Below are 20683 nucleotides of genomic sequence, written 5' to 3'. Positions count from 1 at the left end.
TTGTGATTGTGTTTGTTTATTTGTTTGAAGTCTGTAGACGGCCAAATGGCTTAATCGATTTTTATGAAATTTTCACAGTGTCTTCCTGTATGTCTTGAAGGAATATTCAAAATATGTATTAAGAGTCGCATATCTCAGAAACTGCAAGAGTTGGAGTACTCAAATTTTACGGAACCAGTTTATTGCCAATATGATTATTTAAGGAAAAAGAGGGCATACTAGCAATAAGGGACTTGTTACCTTAAAATTTTGCATGAAGATCTTAAGCATCCATGTAAACATTTTGTGTAATAAATTGGCGTACTATCAATAAGGGTTGCTTCTTCTATATGAATCAAATACGCAAAAATTCGTTTATCTGGGAAACTAATAAAGCTTGCTTTTTAAAATTTTGCCCGAAGAAGTTAAAAATTCATCTGAATATCACGGGTGCTTAAAACCCCCTATATGAATGAAATAGAAAAATTCGTATATTTGAAAAAGTATTAGAGCCAAAGTCCTCAAATTTTGTAAATGAGTTTTAACCTCAAATTTGTTCATAGGTTACATACAAATTTAATTTAACGTTTGGAAAAATTAGCGAACTTGCAGTAATTTGCGTGGCAAAATATATCTCTCGAAAACTATTGTAGTTAGAATCTTAAAAATCGTAGAGTTATTTTTTAAATATAATGATTTTAGGGTAGTAAAGCACACTGGGTATAGCTAGTTTTTTATATAGAGAAATTGTGTATCGAACTTTACAGAAATATTTTAAAAATAATTTATTAGTAAATATTATTTATGCCTTCTTGTTCCTTATAGGTGTTATAAAAAACGCATGGACGTACATGTCTATATCGCCTTAAAATCGAATAAGAGCCAATAAATGGAGTGACAAAATAAATCAAGTAAGAAATTGTAGTCGGGCGAGGTCGACCATACACCTTTTACAAAAATTTAATGTGATTTAATTGCCATAATAAGGCATTTAAGTTGAATTGTACCTTGCCTCAGATATACTTAAGCCATTTATTGTTGAATAAAATTGTGGATATTTAAGTGAAATTTTGATGGGGGCTTTTAATAGGGTCATATGAGGCCCTATAATTATAGAATTCGTGAGGGTCATCAAGTCTAGTATAGAAGTTGGTTTTGCAGCCTTTTGTCGAGATATGAGTATATTAAACATAAGTATGAACTTAAAAGCCCTATTCTGCGAGTTCAGTGTATGGGGGCTAGGATAATAAATAGATATATGTTAACCATTTTCAATAGGCTTCGTCAACGATACCATAGAAGATCATGTTCAAAATTTCATGAATTATCTCCAAAATTGCGACCTGTAGTTTGATTAAAAGGTTTACATGCCCCAATCTTAACCATTTTCAACAGGCTTCATCCCTGGGACAATAGAAGATTATGTACAAATTTTCAATGAATTATCTTCAAAATCGCGATCTGTACTTTGATTACAGACGGATATAATATACCACAGAAGATCATGTTCAAAATTTCATGAATTATCTCCAAAATTGCGACCTGTAGTTTGATTAAAAGGTTTACATGCCCCAATCTTAACCATTTTCAACAGGCTTCATCCCTGGGACAATAGAAGATTATGTACAAATTTTCAATGAATTATCTTCAAAATCGCGATCTGTACTTTGATTACAGACGGATATAAGTAATCGAAAATGATTCTGCGCCGATTGGTATACTTTAAGGTGGGTATAGGACCAACATTAATGTGCGAGTCTTAGTCACCTTAGATTTGAATAAAAACATTCCTACAATGGTTTAATAAATTTAGCTTAATATTTTCAATATATTTTCTCATAATTCTAAGTACATTTATTTAAGTTATTTAATAAATAAATATGTTTGGCTTTTTTATTACATAGGATCTAAGAGACCTAAATTATCATAAATGGGCAGTAAAAGTTCCACAGTCTTTTGCATCAATTCATTATCAAAATATAATGAATCCTTAAATTTAATACCGACTTCTTCTTCATTGACTAATGTACTAAATTCAGCATGTTCCGTATTTGTATTCAGCATAAGGGCTTGGAAGACAAATGAAGCGTTAATGGCTGAAAAGAAAAAATAAATCATTTTAATAATAATAAAAATTTAATGACTTAACGGAACCCAACAACAAATTTTCTATAATTGTTAACACAATTAGAGAAATTTTGAAATTATTTGATTCCAAATATTAATCTTTTTAAATTAACATTCATCTATTTTTTTTTTTACTTACCCAAAAATTTACGAGATTGTACTTCCAAATTGAATTTGAATAGTGAAGGAAAACGACCTTTGAACTTTAAAGCTTTTAAGGTGCTTGCCAAAATATCATAATAGTACTTAATAAACTCTTGTTGATTGTTCAGACGCAACTCCTCCTTCAAAGAGGTATTAAAGAAATAATGCAAATCAATGGCAGGATGACCCCAAACACAAAGTTGTAAATCTAAAGGACAAACATCTGAGGGTTCTTGATCGATACCGTTGGGATACTGAAACATCATGTTATTTGTCCAATAGTCACCATGAGCAAAAGTCATGAAATGTCTGTCATCGGGATCGAAACACTTAACGGTATCTTCCATAATACGATCTACTAGACCTTCACATTTCTTGCCATATTTTGCTTTAAGATCAGGACGGCTGTTAACATAATGCGAAAGACCAGAAATAATGCCACACATCATGGGCTTAAAGCCTTCTGTATGGCGATTGTAAAAACCATGATCGAATACATGCTTCTTAAAGAATTCTGGATCACGTTCGTTTAACACAGCACCGCAAGCATGAATTTTAGCCAACTTGCGCAAAGCCAAGTGGACATGTTTTGTATCTAAACGAGCCACACGATTGGCTACAGCGAAATCTCTGGCTACCAAATCATCAAAAATAATGGCACCCTGTTTATCATCTACATATAAAGTCTTGGCAAAAATTTGATCATCATCTCCGAGTTCCTTCATAAGGTCATCGAATCGTGGCATCACATAACGATAAACATCAATTTCACACTGAATAACATTATACTGGCCAAGAACTTGTCCCTCAATACCTTCTCCTTGGAAGGTCATCTTAATAACAAAGGAATCGGTTTTGGGTTCCACAATTGTATCGCTTACATAGGTCACCCTAATACGTAAAATGGCACTGGTGTAATTTTCACCCTTTCCACTGGCAGATTTGCCACTGATTTTCAATACTTTAATACTGTCATCCTTATGGCGTTTAATCAATTTATCTTGAATATATTCAATGGTTATCCATTCGGGTAGACCCGGATCGATTTCTGGTGTCATCTTCATTTTGTTTGTTTGTTTTTTGTTTGGTATCTTAGAAGTTTTACGTTGAAATTTCTAAACTATAATAAAATATGTAGCTAATAAACCGGCACTATTTATACCGCAATAGATTTTTGATTCTAGCCTTTACTAGTATTCGAAAGATTTATTTTCGTATAGCGATTGATAAGATAATTGTGTTAAATATTAATTTATATATTTGCAAATACATATTGCATAAGTATTTGCACACGTACATATACACAGACATATTTTGTTTTTTGGGGAGTGTGTTCGTCTCAGACCTTTTAATAAATACAAATTATAATCAATTTGCAGTTGTTTAAATTTTAATGAATTTAATTAAGTTTACTTTACGTTAGTGGTGATCGGCTTAAATGAACCTTAAAAATATTTATTCAAACTTTTAGATTTGGTTGATAGGAGCATATATAATACATCAAATCCGAAGAAATACACCTAGACCACTATCGGGCTTTATATGCGGTACTTTCATGAAAGAAAAAAGTTTGCTGATAAAAAAGTGTTTCCTGAGCGTAGTTCCTAAGAATTTAATTAGTGTTCGTGAGTAATGTTATGTGCGGAATAATATCAATCGAAGATATTTAAACTATTAGTCTTGGAAAAATATTTCTATAACCTATAATTTCAATTTCAGTTCTAGTTTAGTTCAATTCTAGTTCTGTTCTAGTTCAGTTCTAGTACAGTTCTAGTTCAGTTCTAGTTCAGTTCTAGTTCAGTTCTAGTTCAGTTCTAGTTCAGTTCTAGTTCAGTTCTAGTTCAGTTCTAGTTCAGTTCTAGTTCAGTTCTAGTTCAGTTCTAGTTCAGTTCTAGTTCAGTTCTAGTTCAGTTCTAGTTCAGTTCTAGTTCAGTTCTAGTTCAGTTCTAGTTGAGTTCTAGTTCAGTTCTAGTTCAGTTCTAGTTCTAATCTAGTTCAGTTTTGGTTTGTGTATACTTTTTTCTAATTATTCATTTGAAATAGTACAAAGTTCATATTCGGTGTAATTAAACCACTACATACAAATTATTATACTAATCCCTTCTTTGTCTATATCCCATAAGATATGTTGCTAAGATTGCGGAAAAAACAATTAGTCATAATATTGAAGTAGGGTACAAGAGTAATTCAAAAATTAATGACATTAAATACCCTGTAGTTCGTGCAACCAGTGTTAAACTGACCATAAATGCTTATTCATTTCCATTCATTAGTCTGCTATTAGATAATTTTGTTGCTAGTGCATAAAGGTCAACTTGTCACGGTCTTTAGATTAAAAAATAAGTTTTCACTTTGAAACCTAAGATATCGGATTTTTCAATTTAAAGAGAATTTTCTAATAATTTTTCATGTCTCACACTAAAAAATTACTATTACAAATTGGTGAAATAACGCTAACGGAACTAGCGGGTATTCATACACACTTGCTAATGTGTCTGTATTTGCGAGGAGGTGTGTGCTAGATGACAAACAAATTATTAACTTTTTAAATATCATACAAATTTTTCCTTCCACTTATGTATCTATCTATTTATGATAACATACATAGATAATGTTTGATTTTATAATATAAAGGAAATTAAAACAAACAATTAGTCAAACTGATTAAATTATAGTTTAAGTACAAATATATGTTTTGTTTCTAGTAGATAACCATTACCTCAGTTAAGTTAAAATTATCAAATAAAGCTAAACTGATGAACATAATGGAAAAATTAATGAGTTTTAATAAAAAGTATAAAAAACACAAAATAAAATTCGTATTTTTTTTGGAGGCTGGTACTGTTTTATATTTTGTATACGTAAATACAAACTATGATTTGGTATCAGTTTGAGTATAAACAAATATTAGTTTTTTTTGGACTTTAAAATTTACTGTCACACAATTTCCAAAAAAAAAACTTAATTGTTGACAAAACAAGTTTTTGCAAATTAAACTTTTTGTCAAGTCATCGTTTAAATTAATAAATATAAAACAGAAACTTAAACAAGATTTGTATGTTTGTTTTTGTTGACAACATCTATTAGCAGCAGGTTCTTTTTTTTTTATATGATAATGGCACAATGCCACAGTAAGTACATAATAGCATTTGTGTTTTGTTTTAACCCATAAACTGGTAAATTAAAATTTTTCAAACTTTAGATCTGTTAATTTATTTCTTTATATTTTAGTTTAAATTTTTTGTTAAAATTACATATTATATTAATAGAATATTTATGTACAAAATTTCATTTCGCTATATGGTGTGGAAAGTAATAACAAATTTTTACTTAATCAGTTACATCCGTTAGAGGGTTAATATCAAAAGCTCCAGATGTTGATTTGTGTTTGTTTTATGCGTACATGCTAAGAAAACAAACTCTTCAGACACATGTACACAAATATATGTCAGACTTATATAATTTTCAAACCATAGTTAAGCCCCCTTTTTCTTATTTTGTTTTGATATTTCATTCACGTCATAGAGCCAAACTTTTGTTTTGTCAAAAAAACTTGGCAATTTTGTTGTTAAACAAAATTCAACAATATACATATGTATTCAGAAAATATTATCATTTTTATATATAAATACATTAACGATATGGGTATTATTATTTTAATTAAGATGCATGTGTATGATTTAATTTTTTTTGGCAAATATAGCGACGTTTAATAATTTTTTTTAAACCTAAAATCGTTTCTAGACACAAACTAAAAATATATTTTTGCAAAGTGTTTTTGGAAATAGAAGCGTATCCAGAAGCTGATCACTATTATTAGCTATTTAAAAAACTAACTAAACTAATTTTCGTTCGACAATGACCATAAAAATAGCCGGTTACAAACGCACTTACCCAATTTTTTTGAGCTTAAAATGGTATTTTCTATGTTTATTAGTTTATTCTTTTACCCAATTCTTCATTTAAAAGTTGCTTAATCATGCTATTTGAAACGGTTTTTAAACAAATGTAATAATTAACGAACGCTCTAGCAATTCCTACAAATTTTATTCCAAAAGATTAATTAATATTATTGATAACGATCATCTATTACCAAGTAATGTATAAAGTAATGTATAAACATTACCTGCAATACTCATTACCAAAATTTGATAACATTTTACTGGGAAAATACCTAATTATGCAATGAAATTGAAATGTACAACTTTTAGAATAATATAAATACTTATGAATATAATGAGAATAATGTAATGAATATGAAAATAAAATAACTGTACCCTACCCCAACATTGTGTTAAGTTCATTACTATCTTTAATTATTAATGTATGCTCACCGTTATATATGTAATTGAAATGTTGTTTAATATTTGTAAAAAAAAATTTAGTTAATGAACTGTATTTGTTTTGCTTTAAGTGTTAATTAAGTGTAAACTAATTAATTATGATCAATGTTACTTATCACTTAAACTTGTTACAATAATAAAATTAATATTTACAGATAGATAGATAGATAGATAGATAGATAGATAGATAGATAGATAGATAAGATAGATAGATAGATAGATAGATAGATAGATAGATAGAAAGATAGATAGATAGATAGATAGATAGATAGATAGATAGATAGATAGATAGATAGATAGATATATAGATATATAGATAGATAGATAGATAGATAGATAGATAGATAGATAGATAGATAGATAGATAGATAGATAGATAGATAGATAGATAGATAGATAGATAGATAGAAAGATAGATAGATAGATAGATAGATAGATAGATAGATAGATAGATAGATAGATAGATAGATAGATAGATAGATAGATAGATAGATAGATAGAAAGATAGATAGATAGATAGATAGATAGATAGATAGATAGAAAGATAGATAGATAGATAGATAGATAGATAGATAGATAGATAGATAGATAGATAGATATATAGATAGATAGATAGATAGATAGATAGATAGATAGATAGATAGATAGATAGATAGATAGGTAGATAGATAGATAGATAGATAGATAGATAGATAGATAGATAGATAGATAGATAGATAGATAGATAGATAGATAGATAGATAGATAGAAAGATAGATAGAAAGATAGATAGATAGATAGATAGATAGATAGATAGATAGATAGATAGATAGATAGATAGATAGATAGATAGATAGATAGATAGATAGATAGATAGATAGATATAGATAGATAGATAGATAGAAAGATAGATAGATAGATAGATAGATAGATAGATAGATAGAAAGAAAGAAAGATAGATAGATAGATAGATAGATAGATAGATAGATAGATAGATAGATAGGTAGATAGATAGATAGATATATAGATATATGTAGATAGATATTTATATATATGTAGATAGATATATAGATAGTTAGATAGATAGATATATAGATATATAGATATATAGATAGATAGATAGATAGATAGATAGATAGATAGATAGATAGATAGATAGATAGATAGATAGATAGATAGATAGATAGATACATAGATACATAGATACATAGATACATAGATAGATAGATAGATAGATAGATAGATAGATAGATAGATAGATAGATAGATAGATAGATAGATAGATAGATTAATATTAACATTGGTAAGGTGGTGTGGTTTAGTACGTTAGCATCTTGGCGATCTCCTGCGCATAAAAAAACATACATGCATTCATATATAAGCTGAAAAAAATTGGGTGTATGTATATCCATTCAAAATAAATAAAATTGCATCTTTATATATGCATATGTATTATTTTTCTCAGTGTAAGTATAAATAATATTTTTGCAAAAAAAAAAAAATAACTTTCTTCTTAAAAGATAACAATATTTTTTATTATTGTAAACAAATTTTTTCATACAAACTACAATAGATTTGTATTTGATAAGCAGACGCTACAAATAAAACTACAATAAAAGTAATTGATATAATTTAATGTAATGACATCTACCATATGTAATATGTACACATACATTTGTTTATTGCACATATACATATGCACATATAATTATATAATAGTCATATGCAGTGTTTAACTTGATCTTTAAAAGGATAATTTGGTATCGAAGTGATAAACTTGTCTTCTTGAGTATGAGTAATAAATATATATTTTTGTTAATCATACGTCATGTTAAATTTTTATAAATTTTTTAACAAAAATATTTATATCTATATATAACTAGACTATATATTATTTTAGTTTATTTTAGCTATACCATAGTAGAATAGTCTAAAGACTATTCTATGAATTGGTCTATGTACGAGTCGATTGATTGATTCATGGGGATTCTACGATATAAATTGATGTCTGGTTAAAGTGTTTCAAAATTCATTTCTGTTAACTTGTTAGAAATTTTGTCACGCAAGGTATAATATATATTAATAAATGTAAGGTCTAATATTAACATTTAAATTTTTAGACTTGTGTCAAAAACAGTTTTAAAATTACATTAATTTAAAAATTTTTATTTGTTATATCAAACAAAAAAAATGTAACACACTCTACTTCACTTTTTTATCATGAATAAATATTTATTTTTATCACACTTTTAGGAAGTAATTTGCAATTAAATAAAATACATAGATAAAACAAGTTAGAGTGCTATATTCGGCTGTGCCGAATCTTAAATACCCTCCACCAGCTACTTTTCTAATTGATAAATATTTGTAGAAATAAGTTTTCTCATGTCTTTATTATAAAAAATCCCAAAAGTTAAATCTACTTATTACAATTCCAAGATTTATTGAACATTATAAATTTAGTAATTTGCATGTATACATGTGTGTGAAAGATTTAGAGATTTTCAAAATATAAATACATATATAATTTTGCTCTACACAAATTTGTTAAAGCTTTTGGGAGCTGGACCTAGTATAGGAGAAATATATTTTTTGTATATGTATCATTATGTATCAATAGCTTTATTTGGTAATAAGTAATGTGCGTTTAAGTAAGAGATTTTCGTAAAACGACTTTGTATGGGAGCTATGTCCAATTATGTATATAAAGAGAAAATATTGTGTAAAAAATATTGTGAATCTAAGTGATTTTCTGGACCTAGTATGAGAGCTATGACCAAATATGGATCGTTCGTAAAGTAATATTTATGCTAAATGTATGGATATAAATATTTGGTTATGAGTTATGTGCGTTTTATCTGATTTTCTATGATCAATTATTGACGGATCGTAATGGATATCTTAATTTAGTAATGAGTTATGTGCGTTTAAGTTATTTTCGGGAGGGCATATGTATATGAACAATACTTGTCCCAAGTTTAATATCGATATCTTAATTTAGTAATGAGTTATGCGCGTTTAACTGATTTTCGGGAGGGGACCTTGTATGGGAGCTATGACCAAATATGGACCGATCGAAAAAATCTTTCATTGTAATATTTCTGTATATAAGAGCAATACTCTGTATATATGAGCAATACTTGTACCAAATTTAATATCGATATCTTAATTTAGAAATGAGTTGTGCGCGTTTAAGTGATTTCCGCGAGGGGACCTTATATGGGAGCTACGACCAATTGTGGACCGATGGAAAAATTTTTTCCTTGATATGAATTGTATTGACATAAAACTTTAAATTGTAAAATGTTGTGGAGATATCGATATTGTAACGGTAAGTTATTAACAATAAACACATTTCCCGGGAATATGTACATTTGTATGGGAGGTATATGAAATTATGAACCGATTTTTCCGATTTTTAACAATGTTGATTCTGACACCAATAGATGTATCTCTGACAAAATTCATCAATTTATCTGCAGTAGTTTTAGTAAAAAGTACAAATAAATATGTGAAAAATCGCCATTTTTTTCGAGGTTGTCTTAAATTTTTACTCATAACTCTGAAACTATTTCACCGATCTTGCTGATTTTCAATACCAAACTGCTAAGGATAACAATGAATATTTTGAGTGAATTTTGTGGAGTTTCATTGCTTTGTTTTAACGTGAGCGAGTTTTATACAGACAGACAGACGGACAGACGGACATATCTAGATCGACTCAGAATTTCATAAGGATCAATAATATATATATACTTTGTTGGGTCTTAGATGAATATTTCTTAGTGTTACAAACGGAATGACAAACTGATATATACCCTCTATCACCACTGATGGTGGTGGAGGGTATAAAAATTGTATTTTCAACTACTCTTTGTTATTTTTTTATTAAGTATTTATATAACATCTTATCAGTGTAATAGTGTTAGATTTGGCAATAGCAAAACTTATATCCTCTTCCTAGATATGTATGTATGTATGTGTATGTGTCATGTTAATATGTGTGCATAAAACATACATAACAACAATTTAAAACATATCATTATGCCGTTATGTGTATAAATTTAGCTAATTTTTACTAGATAACATACATGATAGAAAAATCTTTAGGAAATTTTCTAAATAAATTTGTTTTATAAACCTTTTGATAAATTGTTTTGAATAAGGCAATTAGAATATATTACTAAAAGTCTTATTCATAAATATTTGTCAAATGTTTATATAATACATTTTTTATAAATATTTATTTTATAAACCTTTGATAAATATTTGTAAATAAGATCTTAAGTATAAAGGATCTGAAATTTATGTTTATTTCTCATGAAGGTTCATGATTTTATTCTACTTTCATTACCTCTATTTTATTAGTTTAGTTTCTTTATGTATAAAGAATTATTCTATTTTAAAATGAATAACTTTATGTGTTTTTTTCATTAATATAAATGTATCACTTGTTACTAAAATACATGTAACAAACATGTTACACTTAAAGAAAAAACTTTTCCTAATACAAGTTTCAAAAATTTGCTCAACATTAAAATGTGTTATTTTTAAAATAGATATCCAATTATTTAACAATTTAAACGATTTAAATGGTTTGTCTAGGAATTGTTTTCTAAAATGATTTCTTAATTTTTTCTCAGTGTATAAATATTATTGTAAATTATATTTATTTGGATAGCAGTCGCTCTTACAAGCCCATCAAATGATAATACATCTTTATGGCATTACAAAAAATTTTAGTTAGAAATTATATTGCAATTCTAATCTAAACTTATAAATACAATAGACAATATAATATACAATTTCATTTGATAAACGCGCGTTTTAAATAACTGTTAGAGCGAATTGTTTAAAAAAAAATCGTTGTAATTGAATAAAAAAATGACTTCTACAAATAACAACGATACACCAGAATATTTAACTCTAGAATATGTGAAAAAGATTTTAACAAATTATTTTAAGGACACTACACTAAAAGTGATTAATATGGAAACAATACCGGCCTCAGCAAAAGGAGAAAGTTATTGCAGTATAATGACTAGAGTAAAAGTCAGCTATAAAATTGGTCGGGAAAAAGTCTCTAATCAAATGCATTTTATAGTCAAATCAACATATGAAAATAATCCATATTTATTTAGTGTTTTAGAACAATACGATGTCTATAATACCGAAAAGCAAATGTATGAATTGGTGTTTCCACAATTGCAAAAAATGCTTGAGGCAATAGGTGATAGTGATCAATTGTGTGCCAAAACTATTCATGTAGATTATGAACATGATGCTATAATATTTGAAGATTTAGCTGTGCTTAACTATACCATGGCCAATCGTTTAGAGGGTATGGACGAAAATCATTTGAAACTTTGTTTAAGAAAACTAGCAAAAATGCATGCTACAGCAGCAGTTTTAAATGAGCGACAGACTGGTTTATTAGAAAAATATTGTCATGGTATTTTTAATAGACATGTCAATTGTTATGGTGTATTTTTTGAAAATGTTATAAAAGTATGTGCTAAATATGCAGGTTCCACTCCAGAACTGGGCAATTACTACAAAGATAAACTATTAAATTTGATACCTTATGTAGCAGAATATGCTACACGTTGTTACGATCTAAATCCCATGAAATATTTTGAAACTTTAAATCATGGTGATATGTGGACTAATAATGTTATGGTTAAATATAATAATGTGGAACAGAAAACCGAAGTCATCGATATTCTATTAATAGATTTTCAATATTGCAATTGGACTTCTCCTGCAATTGATCTCTATTATTTTCTTTGTACCTCTAGTCAAGATGATTTACTGTTTAATCATCAGCCAAAATTAATACAATACTATCACCGGGTGTTATCGGAGACTTTGAAGAAATTAGATTATAAAAAACATATACCAACGCTGCATGAACTCAATGTCCAGTTGTTAGAGAAGGCATTCTATGGTGAGTTCATATAAAAATAATTTTTACTATCCACTCTTAACTTACATGTATTTTAATTTAACAAAATATTTTCCTGTATTTTTAGCTGTTACATCTTTACTGGTTAACCTACCCCTTATGATCAACGATAAAACTGAGGATGCTGATTTTGAAAGTCTTTTGGGCAGTGATGAGAAATCGCAAAGATTTCACAATGTGTTATATACAAATGAAAGAGTACAAAGAATTATTAAAGTAATGTTGCCTAGATTTGATCAAATGGGTATTTTAGATGTTGTTGATTAATAAAAAATGGAGACCTTCGGTCCGTAATATGTGAGCTTTGAGGTGTATTTATTTGAATTTATTTTAGACAGAAAAATTGGAAAAACCATCAGTCAGATTATGTAAACTTTAAGGGGTCACCAAATTATAGTGCAAAAACTGTAAACGAAATTAAAAATTTAGGTTTTTATAGGTAACAAAAACATGCTAATACTTGCACTTACAGTTACATAGTTAATTAGACGGATTCCAGAAATAGCTTACAAATATTCATTGTTTTTTTTTCTAAAGCAAAACTCCTTACATAATTTCTTATCAGCAAGCAATCCTGGTAAGTACTTCTTCAAGTCATTAGGTATAAGCAATCGTGGTAAGTGGAGCAAAAAATCTAAAATTTTTGGTAATGTCCAGTAGTTATTTCATACATTACTTGGTAATGAGTGTTCTTTGCCATTCACATTATTTAATTTAGCTGAATAGGCTATTACTGGTAAAGATTAAAGCAATTTGAATTTGTTATAGCCCAATTGTTTATTTAACAAACAGTGGATTCGTGATTGATACCATTTATTTTTTTCAAAATGACATTTATTTACATTTTTATGTAAAAAGCCGTACTCAAAACTACAAAAAGTTTTCACTCCATGAGTAAGTAGTTTCCACGAGATTCCATGAATAATTGCTAGCTTACTATGTAATGGAAGTTGTTGCTGGGTAGTTTCCCAATTTCTTCTTGAAATTACAAGGTGAAGTTTGATAAGGAATTAACTGTGGCTGATCCTTATGTTAGTTAGTTATTTAGTGAGTTAGTTTGTTAGTAAGTTAGTTAGTTAGTTAGTTAGATAGATAGATAGTTAGTTAATTAGTTAGTTAGTTAGTTAATTAGTTAGTTAGTTAGTTAGTTAGTTAGTTAATTAGTTAGTTAGTTAGTTAGTTAGTTAGTTAGTTAGTTAGTTAGTTAGTTAGTTAGTTAGTTAGTTAGTTAATTAGTTAGTTAGTTTGTTAGTTAGTTATTGTTTTAGTTACTTAGTTAGTTAGTTAGGCTCCCAACAAGACTGTAATGCAAAAAACTGTATGAGACTAACCCTTCCTCCCTTTTTGGAGATACTTGATAACAACATTGGAGACCTAGAAACCGGAGGGAACCACGTCCCATATTAATTAAAAACAAAAAATATTTTTCATTGGAAACTATTTATAAGCAGTGGAATCTTCAAGAATGAACGTTAACATCCATGTGAACATTCGGGTGAAAAATGTATTTCTTTGCACCTCTAATATAAATTAAATACAACAAGTTAGAGTGCTATATTCGGTTGTGCCGAATCTTAAATACCCTCCACCAGCTACTTTTATGTTATTACTTTTCTAATTCATCAAATATTTGTAGAAGAAAGTTTTCTCATGTCTTTAATAGAAAAAATCCCAGTTAAATCTATTACAATTCCAAGATATATTGAACATTATTAATTTAGTAATTTGCATGTATGTATGAGTGTGAAAGATTTAGAGATTTTCAAAATACAAATACATATATAATTTTGTTCAACACAAATTGATAATGCTCTTTAAATACGGATAATGCGCTTTTAAGGGCTGGACCTAGTATAGGAGAAATAGAAGTATACAAAACTAATATTTTTGCCAAATTATGTATCAATAGCTTAATTTGGTAATATGTAATGTGCGTTTAATAGATTTTCGTAATAGGACTTTGTATGGGAGCTATGACAAATTATGAAACGATCCAAAAAATCTTTCATTGTAATATTTCTGTATGTAAGAGCAATACTTGTACTAAATTTTATATCGATATCTTAATTTAGTAATGAGTTATGTGCGTTTAGAAGATTTTAGGTAGGAGACCTTGTATGGGAGCTATGACCAATTATGTACCGATCCAAAGAAGCTTTCATGGTTATATTTCTTATATAAGAGCAATACTTGTACCAAATTCTATATGGATATCTTAATTTAGTAATGTGTTATGCGCGTTTAAAAGATTTTCGGGAGGGGACCTTGTATGGGAGCTATGACCAATTATGGGCCGATCCAAAAAAGCTTGCATTGTAATATTTCTGTATATAAGAACAATGCTTTTACCAAATTTTATATCGATATCTTTATTTAGTAATGAGTTATGCGCGTTTAAGTGATTTTCGTGAGGGGACCTTGTATGGGAGCTATGACCAATTATGGACCCATCCAAAAAGATTTTCCTCTGAATAAATTCTATTGTCATAAAATTTTAATTTCTAAAATTTTGTGAAGATACCTGCATTACGACGGAAGTTATTAACAAAAAACCAAATTTCCGGGAAAATGTACTTTTGTATGGGAGGTATATGAAGTTGTGGACCGATTCTAGCGATTTTACGCAGAGATTAAGCTCTTATGTTGAAACGAATGTATGCAGAATTTTATGGACTTATCTTGCATAGTTTTCGAGAAAATTACATCAGAATGTTTAAAAAATGTTTATTTTTTTCGAGGTTGTTTCAAATTTTGATTCATTTTCAATACCAAACTGCTTAGGATAACAATAAATATTTTCGGTGAATTTGGTTGATGTCCTTGGTTTAGTTTTAACGTGAGCGTGTTTTAGGCAGACAGACGGACATAGCTAAATCGACTCAGAATTTCATAAGGACCAAGAATATATATACTTTGTTGGGTCTCAGATGAATATTTCTTGGTGTTACACACTGGTGTTACGGAATGACAAAGTTATATATACCCTCTATCACCACTGATGGTGGTGGAGGGTATAAAAATTCATATATCAAGAAACTGTTAGAGCTAATATCGGCAAATTTTACGCAAACAATTCGAACTCCCAGCTGAACATTGTAGGATTAGCAATTAGATTCAAAATAAATTCAATATATAAATTCGTATACCTAGGAATCTAGAATCCTTGAATTTTGTATGATCAATTTTCACTTTAACATTGGGGTAACAAATAGGCGCACTAGCAATTGGGGATATGGTGGTAAAAAATCGTATATCGTTATCTAAAATTTGTTTTGTTATTTATATTAGTACACTGGGTATAGCTAGTGTATGTACATATACTAATTAACAAGTTATATACCAGACTACTTCAAATGTTTATCACGTAGTATAAATATTTAATTTGATCTCTCCTTATGAAAACTAATTTGCAATTACTTAAATTTAATATTTGCATTGTCATTTTTTAAAATAGAATATTTTTTGAATTATAGTTTCGAATAAACTGAATTTAATTTAATTATAAAAAATTTGGATTTCTATAATAATAGTTTTATTCTATTTAAAAAAATTTATTCTATTTAAAAAAATATTTAATTTAAATAAATGTAAACTGAAGCAATAAATTAAAAGTTACACCCAGAGAAAAATATAAATATTAATTACTTATTTGAACTTATTATTCTGATGCATATGTTTTGAATAACAATTAGTCAATATACATAGATTAGAGACTATTTTTGTAATATTTTATTTGAGTAACTGAATACTTTTTCTGAGTGTATAATTGTAATCGTAAATTATTTCTGTTTGGATTTGCAATCTCTCTTAGAGTCTCATCAAATGATGATAATACATATCTATTATAGCACATATAATTTCATGAAGAAATTTAATTCAATTTCTAATCTAAAATTATATATACAATAGACTTGCTCAGATACATTTTCATTTGATAAACCTCCGGTTAAAATAAATGTTATACAAAATCGTTTATTAAAGTAATTAATTGTAATTGAAAGAAAATTTAAAAAAATGACTTCTACAAATAATAACAATAAACCAGAGTATTTAACAAAAGAATATGTGGAAAAAATATTAAAAAAATATTTGAAGGATAAAGAAGTAAAAGTATTAGGTATGGAAATAGCACCGGCTACAGCAAAAGGAGAAAGTTTTTGCAGTATAATGACTAGAGTGAAAATCAGTTATAAAATAGATCGAGAAAGAGATGAGAAACTAGTAAATTTTATAATCAAATCTACATATGAAAATGATCCTTATTTATCTGGGGTTCTGAGGCAATACGATGTCTATAATACCGAAATGCAAATGTATGAAACAGTTTTACCACAATTGCAACAAATGCTTTATGAAATCGGTGATAGCGATCAGTTGTGTGCAAAAACTATACATGTAGATAATGATCGTGATGTTATTATATTTGAGGATTTAAGAGAACGTAAGTTTACCATGGCCAATCGTTTAGAGGGTATGGATGAGCAGCATATAAAACTTTGTTTGAGAAAACTAGCAAAAATGCATGCCACCGCAGCAGTTCTAAATGAACGTCAAACTGGTATATTAGAGAAATTCAATCATGGTATATATAATAGACATGTCAATATTTATGGTATATTTGTTGAAAATGTTATGAAAGTAAGTGCCAAATATGCCGCAACTTGTCCAGAGTTGGGTAAATATTATGCTGAAAAATTAACCAAACTAATACCCCATGCTGTTGAATATGTAACTAGATGCTACGATCCTAATCCTAATCATTTTCTAACATTAAATCATGGTGATATATGGACTAATAATATAATGGTTCAATATAATGACAGTGGTAAGGGAAAACCGACTCTACAAGATATTTTATTAATTGATTTTCAATATTGTTGTTGGAGTTCTCCAGCTGTAGATCTTCATTATTTTCTTACAACCTCCTCGCAAGATGATCTACTGTTAAATCATCAACCAAAATTTATACAATACTATCATCAAGTATTGTCGGAAAATTTGTTAAAATTAAAATATAAAAAGCAGATACCAACACTACATGAACTTAATGTACAGCTATTGGAAAGGTCATATTGGGGTGAGTTTTATGAAAAATGTTTCGCTAAATAGACCTTACTAAAGATTTGTTGCCAATTACATAAAATAAAAGTGTTGTGTTGATTTTTATAGCAATAACAATTTTTTTAGGTATTGTTCTGTTCTGGTAATAAATTGACACCAAATTGTTTATAATTTTTCAATAACATCCGTTGTCAAAGTATATACATAAGTGTTGTTGTACTTACTGTCAAACTCATTGTACTCATTGTCAAAATCTAAATTTTATACACATCCGTTGTCTAGATGTAAACAATGTGGTAAGCTAAATATGGACAAACAATCAGTTGTCAATAGTGACAACGAGTGTTGTCGTACGTTTGAAAACGGATGTTTTTAAAAAGTTATAAACACTTTAGTGTCAATTTAGCACCAGGCGTGCATATTTTTCCCCCTCTCGAGTTATATTGACTTAAAAACTATTCAAAGAAACTGTTTAAATTGGGGGCTACAATGGACCGATTTCAATTAGTTTAAATAGTATCAACCCTTGACCATATTGCTAATACATTATTTACTACTTTCAGCTCTTTCCTGTACATTGGTGAACTTTCCACTTCTGATCAACGATAAAACCGAGGATGCAGATTTTGAAAGTGTATTGGGAAATGGTGAGAGATCTCAAAGACTTCATAATGTTCTATATACAAATAAAAGAGTACAAAAAATTGTTAATTTAATGTTGCCCAGATTTGATAAAATGGGTCTATTAGATCTTAAATAGTAAAATAAATACAACAATTTAAATTAATTAATTAAAATTCGAATTTTGTAAATGTGTTTAATTAAATAAGGAATAGGGTTTAAGTGAATTATGGACTTAGCTCTTTTTACTTGGAAAAAATTTAATTTTTAAAACATCATATATTTCTTCCATTTTAAAGCTTTGAAAATACATACATACATGAGCAGTCAGGTCAGTTATGGACCGATTCTCGTAAAACTTGATACAAAGGTCTCAGTTTGTATAATACTTACTTGTTACGATTGTATTGCTCTAATCGTGTTTTCTGGAGGCTGGGAACAGTTATAGACCAATCTTCCTTACATTAGGAACGAAGTATTTTGTTCCTAAGTGTAAATATTTTTATGTCAATTTTCATCACAGTACTCGTTATTTTCTGAAGTTTCCTAAGGAAATTTTATTAAGAACACCTTAGGGGTTGGATCGATTACATTTTTTTTTGTCGATCCTCATTACATTTTGTTCACCAATTTTGGGTCATATAAAACTTCTTAACATCGAACATCAGTTATGAGTATTAAAATAATTTTCTGGAGAGGTTAGGGTGAGTTACCGACAAATTCCGCATGAAATTCGGTAGGGGGATTTACGTTTTTAAAGAAATTTGTTACGTAAAACTTTATAACTCGGAATTTTATTCCAGCAATTATTGTTTAAGTAATTTTCTAAATTTCGGACCAATCCATGCAAAATTTGATATATAGATTTTAACACGTATAAAACTGATCCACATAAAACAAATTTTTGTATTTAATTTATATGGGAGGTGCCACGCCTCCTACTGCTAGTCCGTCTAATTTGTCCATGATAATCATGTTGACACTAAAGTGGCTTCAACAAAATTTGTGGACTCTTACTGGTGTATTGCCTCAGATAAACTGAATAAATATTTTCTTAAAATGGGCGTGACTCCTTGCCCACTTGAAATTTTAAAATAAAACTCTCCATGTATACAGGATAACTCTGTGAAAATCGGTTCCATAGCCCACATACAAAGGTACACACATAATATCAAAAATATCTATGTCGCAACAGATATGTATGTATAAAATAGGAATAGAAATCATAGTACTAACGTAGATCTGTATCGGGCCAAAATTGGTCACTCTTCCGAAAATCAAATAATATAAAGACAATAACTATGTTTTGTAAATACGTAAGTTACAAATTATTTTTCGGATTGAGCATAGCTCCCATATTAGACACATTTCCGATAATTATGTCAACACACATATTTCACAACATGTTGTTCGGCTCTTAGAACATGGGATGGGACAGTCCCGAACTGACCACTTAACCTACCACTTGTGGTGGCCCCTAGCCACCTGACTACCTAGGTGACCAACCATTTTAACATGGGCTTGTCCTACGATGAAGTCAATCGTCACTCTACACCCTACAAATAGACAGTAAAGAGACGACTGTCTCCGCTCCCGCTTACAAAGGGGACACTAAAGTGACGACTGTCTTCATTCTTGATTACAAAGAGTTTATTTGTGACGAAAGACCAAAAACATACGAATTGGAGTCAGCGAGGTGGTAAGATATTAATGGAACTATAATTTAAAAATTTCAAATGACTACTCTTCAGAGTACTATGAGACAATAATGTGACGATTGACCCAAAAGTTATAAATTTTGTGTCAACCAGATGGTGGCATATTAGTAGAAAATAATAATCATTGGTAAAATAACTACTTTCGGAAGTACAACAAAAAAACAACTTTTAAGAGTATAATCTCTAGATTACTTGAGGACAGTAAAGAGACGACTGTATCCGCTCCCGCTTACAAAGGGGACACTAAAGTGACGACTGTCTTCATTCTCGATTACAAAGGCTACAGTCGTGACGAATGACCCAAAACATACAAATTACGATCATCCAGGCGGATAACTATTAGTGGAAATTACTGTCTTTTTCGTATGCATTGACTCTTTGTCGAACTGCTGGGATGTTAAAGTATTTTCTGAAGCAGATATTATATGGGAAGTTAATTATATGCCGATTCTCATAAAAATCAGTAGAGAGGTGTTGACTCGAAAGAAACGTTTTTTTATATTTTATAAAAATAATTTCGTTAAGACATGTGACATTTAACGTAATTGAGAACTTTTTACGTTACGAAATTATTTCATATGTATGATAATATCTTTTTAGTTAATTTAATATTATTACGGGTTTTCGTACAATGTACGAAATTTTTCGTATTTATTAGGCATGAATTATTTTCAGATTAAGTTTGAAATTTAAGTTCGCAATAAAAGTTTTTGCTGTGATGGCATATTTGAATTAAAATATGTCCA

General features: G+C 28.8%; 3 protein-coding genes across 3 annotated transcripts; 2 read left to right on the top strand and 1 right to left on the bottom strand.

Moving 5' to 3' along the window:
- Positions 1–1808: 1808 nt before the first annotated feature.
- Positions 1809–3377, bottom strand: LOC111687108. Its single transcript, XM_023449523.2, has 2 exons — positions 2246–3377; positions 1809–2075 (listed from the first exon to the last, which is right to left on the bottom strand). The coding sequence occupies exons 1-2, from the start codon at positions 3312–3314 to the stop codon at positions 1876–1878; spliced, it is 1269 nt and encodes a 422-aa protein (XP_023305291.2). The 5' UTR covers positions 3315–3377; the 3' UTR covers positions 1809–1875.
- Positions 3378–11402: 8025 nt separating this feature from the next.
- LOC111687110 lies at positions 11403–12838 on the top strand. The gene is made up of 2 exons (XM_023449526.2): positions 11403–12519; positions 12605–12838. The coding sequence occupies exons 1-2, from the start codon at positions 11457–11459 to the stop codon at positions 12802–12804; spliced, it is 1263 nt and encodes a 420-aa protein (XP_023305294.2). The 5' UTR covers positions 11403–11456; the 3' UTR covers positions 12805–12838.
- Positions 12839–16523: 3685 nt separating this feature from the next.
- LOC111687101 lies at positions 16524–18390 on the top strand. The gene is made up of 2 exons (XM_023449516.2): positions 16524–17614; positions 18162–18390. The coding sequence occupies exons 1-2, from the start codon at positions 16552–16554 to the stop codon at positions 18356–18358; spliced, it is 1260 nt and encodes a 419-aa protein (XP_023305284.2). The 5' UTR covers positions 16524–16551; the 3' UTR covers positions 18359–18390.
- The last annotated feature ends 2293 nt before the right edge of the window (positions 18391–20683 follow it).

The sequence above is a fragment of the Lucilia cuprina genome, chromosome 4, assembly GCF_022045245.1.
Source record: "Lucilia cuprina isolate Lc7/37 chromosome 4, ASM2204524v1, whole genome shotgun sequence".
Classification (NCBI taxonomy): Eukaryota; Metazoa; Arthropoda; class Insecta; order Diptera; family Calliphoridae; genus Lucilia; species Lucilia cuprina.
Note: the sequence above shows the minus strand (reverse complement) of the source record. Positions and strands in the feature narration are given on the sequence as shown.

Excerpts from the sequence above, each read along its gene's own strand:
- LOC111687110 (XM_023449526.2), top strand. The coding sequence starts at position 11,457 with ATGACTTCTACAAATAACAACGATACACCAGAATATTTAACTCTAGAA. Across the intron at positions 12,520-12,604 it reads GTTAGAGAAGGCATTCTATG|CTGTTACATCTTTACTGGTT; the intron begins GTGAGTTCATAT and ends CTGTATTTTTAG.
- LOC111687108 (XM_023449523.2), bottom strand. The coding sequence starts at position 3,314 with ATGAAGATGACACCAGAAATCGATCCGGGTCTACCCGAATGGATAACC. Across the intron at positions 2,076-2,245 it reads ACAATCTCGTAAATTTTTGG|CCATTAACGCTTCATTTGTC; the intron begins GTAAGTAAAAAA and ends TTTTCTTTTCAG.
- LOC111687101 (XM_023449516.2), top strand. The coding sequence starts at position 16,552 with ATGACTTCTACAAATAATAACAATAAACCAGAGTATTTAACAAAAGAA. Across the intron at positions 17,615-18,161 it reads ATTGGAAAGGTCATATTGGG|CTCTTTCCTGTACATTGGTG; the intron begins GTGAGTTTTATG and ends TACTACTTTCAG.